At 30.7% G+C, this 7,495-nt stretch overlaps 1 protein-coding gene across 1 annotated transcript; it reads left to right on the top strand.

Annotated features, from left to right (window-relative positions):
- The first annotated feature begins 978 nt into the window (after nucleotides 1-978).
- On the top strand, nucleotides 979-7,495 carry LOC130671032 (aminopeptidase N-like). The gene is made up of 9 exons (XM_057474710.1): nucleotides 979-1,260; nucleotides 2,210-2,390; nucleotides 4,368-4,485; nucleotides 5,159-5,389; nucleotides 5,461-5,744; nucleotides 5,939-6,141; nucleotides 6,225-6,521; nucleotides 6,612-6,690; nucleotides 7,373-7,495. The coding sequence occupies exons 1-9, from the start codon at nucleotides 1,115-1,117 to the stop codon at nucleotides 7,493-7,495; spliced, it is 1,662 nt and encodes a 553-aa protein (XP_057330693.1). The 5' UTR covers nucleotides 979-1,114.

Raw genomic sequence — 7,495 nt, 5'->3', positions numbered from 1 at the left:
TTGGACAAATTTTTCATATAAATATGGCGGTACTCGAAATGGAGACACAGTAATAGTAGCGATAGCTGATGAAAGTCTTCAATTGTTCATTATTGTGAGTATTAATAATAATTTTTTTTTTTTAATTATTTTATCATTAAAAATTTAATTATTATAAAAAAAATTAATGTAATTCTATAAAAGTTTCGGAATTAAATTCATAGATTGGATAATAATAGAATTAAGATATAAAAACAAATTATTCAATTCGACAGCACATTATAACATATTTATGTGGTTGTTTTTATCATGATCGAGATAAAATGTAACTACCTTTTAAAGTTAATGTTCATTAATTACTACAGTTTAATGAAACTACGCAGCATCGTCACTATTCAACTTTGGACGACGAATTAATTTTTTAATTTAACTACAGCATTTTTAAAATTTTATTTTATCATTTAATATTTGATTACTCTAGAAAGACAATCGAGATGTTAATTTTGAAACAAAGCGCGGGAGTCATGATAACAATACTAATATGTGGAATATTGATTCCGTCAGCCGTATTTTCTGATTCGGTAGGGACTCAAATTTGTTCAGTTTATAAAAAGGTTGATATTAATAATACCAATAATGCACTCAATTCTATTTCTGAACCAACATCACATGTTTTTTCGGCAAACGGTGAGCTCTCAATGGATATTGAAATAAAACATGAATGTGATACATTAATATTTAACACGGAAAATCTTGATAAACTCAACTTGATTCAACTAAAAAGCGTTGATTCCATTAAAAGTTATACAACTTATGTGTATTTAATTAACAAGAAAGGGTTATTGGAAATTACATTCGCGCATAATTTACCACGAGGCAACTATAGTCTATATTTAAAGTATAATCGTGATGAAAACTCACCTAATGTTACACTCCACGAGTGAGTAATTTTTTATGTAAATAATTGTTTGTCACATAGTTTATAAATAAAACTTCAATTGCTTAATTAATTTCCATTACACACTCAAGATGGATAGCGCTCACAAATTTCGATGACAATAATTTGGATAAAACCAATAATCACGCAATTAGAATATGGATCAGAAAAAACGCTCTGGGACATGGGAAATACTTGATGGAAAATATTGAAAATTTAATGAAAGCTTTTAAAAATTATACTGGTATCTCGTACAATGAAAACAAACATGTAAAATTTGATTTTGTTGTACTGCCCAACTTTCAAACGTCGAAATATAATGGTGGAGACTTCATTTATGTCGAGTAATATTTTTATTTTTTATTATTAATCAAGGAAACATCGGTACATGAGTACCGAAAACTATTCGGACTTAATTTTTTTGCGCGGTTCTATTCAATATGTTATACCGCTGATATAAACGCATGTTGCCATAGAGCAATTTGATGTCATATTGTTTAAATACATATAAAAATAGTTTTATAGCTTCCAATTTTTTTTTTTTTAATATTCTTCATACTGTTGTCAATAAAAATTTCAAGAAAACGTTATAAGATAAGAAGAATTAAGATTCGTGAAGTAGAGAGAACAGTGCAGAGTGAGTCAGAGAGAAACAGCGATATTACTTAAAAAATGGGTGACGAAGCCAGTGAGCGCGTGTGATAAATGACTGAAAAACAATATTAACATATACCATTTTTATTATAATTTGATAATTTTTTTAACTAGTATGAAGACTATAAAAAAAAATATTTATCATATCTTATCATAATTTTTAATATATTTTCAATGCATCGAAACTATTCTGCATTCGTCATTTTATATACCTTGAAAAATTCATATCTCTTTATATATTAAACTTATCGTGAAATCGTAAAAAGTTATAGGCTTTGTTTTATTTGAATTTAATCATTAAATATATAAAAAAAAAAATTTCCAGTCTGAAAATAACATCATGCAATTGAAGAGAATCGCACATAATTTGGAAGTCGAATATTTGGCACTCATGGTCTGATACCTCCTCGCCTATATATATAAATATAGCGAAAAAAATGAGAAAGTGGAAGGAAAATCCAGTAGACCTTAAAAAATATCTAACAAGTCTATTTGACTTACAATAATACATATATTTACCTAAATTTTGAATGTATTGATGACTGATTAATTTCTAAGGGTCACTTTACTCCACTTTCTTTTTTTTCAACATATGCCAGAAAATATTGATGTTAAACAAGAAATCCATTTGTTTTATAGTGAGGAATTATTTGTTGAAGAGGAATACACTGCAACTGTTGGCAATGAAAAATTTTTCCGCGGCATAGCAAAATTAATGATTAATTATGCATTCGAAAACTATAATCCTAGTATATTTCGTGAATACGGATTATTGACAGTTACTCTTAAAGAATATCTGAGCTACCATATAACCGATGAGGTATAGTAAAATAATCAGAGATACATATATAATTAAACAGTTACGCTCATAGTGTAAATTACGTTATCAAAAATTAGTTTTTGTTACATTACATCTACGTCAATTATGCATATATAAATATACACGACACTTACAAGTATATTGCATCGGGTGGGAGACAGCGTAGCTCGTAGTGGGGGTAAACAATTTAGAAGTTCTAATTAATGGAATTTGACTGTATAAATCTGATTTTTTTTTCTGGGTGGTATTCCTAAAGAAATCATTTACAGTATTCGAAAATTTTTTACACGGAAAAAAAATTGCGGTTCTGCCAACAAGAATATTGTCTCTGATTAGAAAATACGATTAATGACGATTAAAAATGTTTTAATCGTCATGAATCGTCAATTGATGATTAATAGTATATTGTGTGACAAGGGATGAAACAAGACGATTTCAGACTAGGGTGAGGTTGGCTGCCCGAGCCGCAGGTGAGGGCTGACATCACCCTAGTCTGAAATCGTGTTTTATCCTGGATCACACACTATATTTTTCATGATTACCTGCATCGGAACTTGAAGATTCAGTGTCAGCAGCCAGTCAGAAACAAGTTAATTTCAAGCCGATAATGCGTAGAACTGTTAGAGAATGAGAAATATGTGATGTACAGCCACTTATTAAATAGTAAATAAGACAAAAATATTATTTTCACTCATTTTTCAGTACTTTTATTTGGTTGATTAAAACTGTCACTTAAAAAATGAAATGAGTAAACTCAAGTGACAAGTAAACAAATGAGAGTAATAAGGCTGCAAATGAACATTAAATATAACTACACTGTAAAAAGAGCGGTGTTAAAAATGGACTCATTTTAACTCCGCCCGGTGTTAAAAATACCGGTGTTAAATCGGGGTAACCGGTGTAAAATCGGAGTAAAAGCAGGGTAACCGGTGTAAAAACGGAGTAATATCGGTGTAAAAGCAGGGTAAACTGCGTCCGCTTGGAGTATTAACTTTAAAGATTATAAAATACAAAAAATGTCAGTTCTTTATGAAAATTAATAAAAAATATCATTTATTAACAAGTATAGTGATCGAGTAAGTAAAAATATTCACAAAGTAAAATATTTTAACACCGGTAAAGAATATCTACACCAGCGGTGGCGTTATTTTAACACCGGTCTAGAATATTTACACCGGTGGCGGCGTAATTTTAACACCGGTACAGAATATTTACACCGGTGGCGGCGTTATTTTCATACCGCTTTCGGGGGTAAATTTAACACCGATAATTTTAACACCTACACCGTTTGGACTTACCCCGGTGATTTTTTACAGTTTAACACCGGGCAAAAACAATTGTGTTTCTTCCCAAGGGAAGAAACATGCATTTTTCTGCCCGTTGTATGAAGGTATTTTTGAATTAAGAATTCGCTAGCAATTGTTTGCAGCATTGGCTTGAAATTAGCTTGTTTCGACGGGCTGTAGAGACACTGAAACTTCAAGTTTCGATGCTGGTATCATGAAAAGATGATTAAAAACGATTAAATTTTTATGTGGGACCAGAAATTGCGATATTATTTTACGATCAAAGACGATTAAAAATTTCAAATCGTCATGAATCGTCTTTAATCGTAAAATAACATTGCAATTTTTGGTCCCACATGAAGATTAAAAACGATTCATGACGGTTTGAAATTCTAATAGTGATTAATCGTTTTTAATCGTAAAATAATAAATCGTCTTTTGACGATTAGAGACGATTAAATGTGAAAAACTATGACGATTAAATTTTTAATCGTCACAAATCGTATTTTCTAATCCGGGGTAGTAAAACATTGATGATTGTAGTTGGCATTACTACATGTGAGTTTGAGGTTACTTCAAGTTAGAGTTGGCATTTCCTTACTCCAACTTGTAGTAACCTCAACTACAGATGCTGTTGTAGCAACTACAATTTTTTGTCCGTGTAATTATATAATATCTTAATAAAATACAGGCTTTGAAAACATGGAACTTAATGGATGTATATGCTTATCGTCAACGATTCGGTATCTTTGAAGATGATTATCTTTATAGCCGCAGGAAATACCAGGGTGCAAATTTTTATCCGAAACGTATGTTAAATCTATCATTGTTAAATTTTTAATGAATGTCAAAAAATAAATACTCAATTGTAACAATGATCTAAAATATAGGTGGTTTCTTGATTCGAATGCTCGAACATGTAGTTGGTGAAAACAATTTCAAGAATGCCGTTCAAAGTTACTTACAAAACAGGTATACATATATATCAGATAGAATGGAGAGAGATCGGCTACTAAGGCAGTATCTAAATTTCTAAAATAGATATGAAATTAAGTTCATGTGTATTATTTCATTAGTATAATTATGATTTTTCTTTTTTTTTTTTTATTTATTTAAAGTCGCATCAACCAGGCGGTCGTTAGCGGCTAAATTATGATTTTGAACTATTTCCTATTCCATTAATAAAGTTAAATATTTAGTTACTTTCTCTACTTGTAGTCAATAAATGATAGTATTACTAAAATTAGTGCTCTGAATAACAGCCTGACTCTTCTCACTCTGACCATATTGTATTATATATTTTTGTGCAAAAATAAATTACTGATCTATGTTTTTATTTTATATTACGAAATGGATCTAGTGAAGAGATTCGAAACACAAATGTTTTCGTTAAAATAATTAATATGGCTAACGGCAAAAAGGAAATTGTGGATAACGGTTTTAAAAGTTGGTTTACCAAAATAAAAATGGCCATATTAACAGTAAATAGAGATTACAACAGTAGCAAAGCGATAATAACGCAGTCGCAGGTTTTGGAAAGAAAGGATACAGATGTAGCAGCTAAATACTGGTTACCAATGAATTTCGCAAGTGAAAGTGATGCTGATTTTATTAATACGACTGTTACTGGTTGGTTTGATCCTGAAACGGCATCAATTGAAATTTCAGCACCCCCTCGAGATAAGTGGCTCATAGCCAATAAACAACAGTTCGGTATGTAATTCGGTCTGTAAGAGATGATAATGCGTCTATAGATCGAATGTGAAATTGATTTTTTTCTTTAGGCTACTATCGTGTTAATTACGATGAGGAAAATTGGAAACTAATTATTCAGTACCTCAAATCGAATAATTATCATAAAATTCATGTGCTCAATCGTGCACAGCTCATCGACGACGCATTTGTTTTAGCTGAATTTGGATACCTGAATTACAAAATCGCTTTTGATTTAGCGAAATATCTCACATTAGAAACAGAATACGTTCCGTGGGCTACGTTTTGGGAAAAAATGTTCCGTTTGTTTCAATTCTCCTCGATATCTAATTCACAATATTATGAAAGCTTTAAGGTAGACATAAGAAATAAACTTTATTTTTTCTACTATTTTCTTGTTAATCATGAACAGGTTACAAATCTTGTACATCACGAACTGTTTTATTTATTATTCTGTTCCTTTGAATTCAAGTGCCAATTTTTTTTTTCATATAAGATATTGCATCAAAAGTTGTCGTAACAGTGATAATAAAATAAAACTCTTTGTAGAAATCGATTTTGGAGTTATCTGAAAGCTTAGAAAGAACTATCTTGTCCGATGAAGTATCAACCGATAAAGATCCGATGAATTTTTTGAAAAGACTTCAAAAAATATCATTTATAAAATGGACTTGCTTCTATGGATCGGAATTATGCAGAAGCTATGCACTCACTAAACTCGAAAATTGGCTCACTGACCCAGTTCAACATCCGTCAGTTCAATATCTTTATCTCATATCCATATAGATTGATTTAAAAATGTCAATAAATTTTTTGTTTCTGTTTTTCCATGCAGACTTTTGCCGGATATCCGGCGAGAAATGCTTTGTGCTGGAATTCGTGGTGCCGATAAAGATACATGGAATAAATTACTAAGCAAGTTTTTAATTAACAAAGACGATGACGTTTTGTTGGCACTCATGTGTTCATCAGACTATCAACTGTTGCAAAAATTAATGACAATGTTTGTAAAGGGTGAATTAATTGACAAAAATCCGTGGTTATTTTTCGTGGGAATTGCGCAGTACAGCACTAATGGTGTAGATGCTATTTTAAAATTCATCGATAATAATCAAGATTTAATCCACAAAACGTAATTATATATGCAAAAAAAAAATAATGAAATATATATTTCTATACGTTAATTTAATAAATTAAACCTTATTAATTTCCTTTATTACAGCAACAACCCACTCAACCTGGTAGACGATATTTCCGTTGTCATTGAGGAGTTCATCAAAAACGATGATCAACTTGAGAAAGTAAGTATTCAATGATTATTTCACGCCTCGGAAGCGAAGCGGAGAGGTTGTGCTTTATAAGCGACCTGTCAAGGTCACACGATTTCCACTCATTAAAGTGCATATATTTTTTTTCTATTACTCTTACACATTATGAAAAGCACATCAATATAAAGCTGAAACACTAATAAATAATGCTGATACTTTTTTTAATTTGTCTAATATGTATTAATATAAAAAAAAGTTCATTAAAAAAAATTTATCGTGGACGTCCATTAGTCTGTGGTTCAAAAAAACGGCGTGGTACGGATATCTCGAGAACGACTTGACGAAACTACTTAATTTTTTTTTCAAAATTTTCAGAAATAAGCAAAGAAGGTTCCTTTCGAAAATCACTACTGTAGGCCTTCTCGTTTTTTTAAAAATAAATCATTACGGTTAAAACCGGCAATCTTACATGTAAACAAACACACACTGCCGCCATTTTTCATTAGGAATGTTCTCCTTATTTATTTTTTTTTTACTTTTATTACCGTATATTTACCATGGAAATTTCTATGGGAAAAGAGCGGGATATTCAATTTTATTCGAAATTTAACTTTTAAAAAAAAACATAACATGAGCGTTCGAGGCGTGCACTTTTGGATTTTCCAAATTTTTTATCAATTTAGAATAACGATTTTAATTTTATTTTTTTTTCTAGTTCGAACAGATGTTAAACAACTACGCGGATTATATTACCGCAGAGAGTGCTCATATGCATCGAGATACCGCTTTATACAGAGTAGAACATGCGAATCACATAGTCCACTCATTTAAAGCTTAA

The sequence above is a fragment of the Microplitis mediator genome, chromosome 7, assembly GCF_029852145.1.
Source record: "Microplitis mediator isolate UGA2020A chromosome 7, iyMicMedi2.1, whole genome shotgun sequence".
NCBI classification, from domain to species: domain Eukaryota; kingdom Metazoa; phylum Arthropoda; class Insecta; order Hymenoptera; family Braconidae; genus Microplitis; species Microplitis mediator.
The sequence above is the reverse complement of the archived record's forward strand: the minus strand, read 5'-3'. Positions and strand labels throughout refer to the sequence as shown.

Excerpts from the sequence above, each read along its gene's own strand:
- LOC130671032 (XM_057474710.1), top strand. The coding sequence starts at position 1,115 with ATGGAAAATATTGAAAATTTAATGAAAGCTTTTAAAAATTATACTGGT. Across the intron at positions 1,261-2,209 it reads GGAGACTTCATTTATGTCGA|TGAGGAATTATTTGTTGAAG; the intron begins GTAATATTTTTA and ends TTTGTTTTATAG. Across the intron at positions 4,486-5,158 it reads TGCAAATTTTTATCCGAAAC|TAAATAGAGATTACAACAGT; the intron begins GTATGTTAAATC and ends CCATATTAACAG.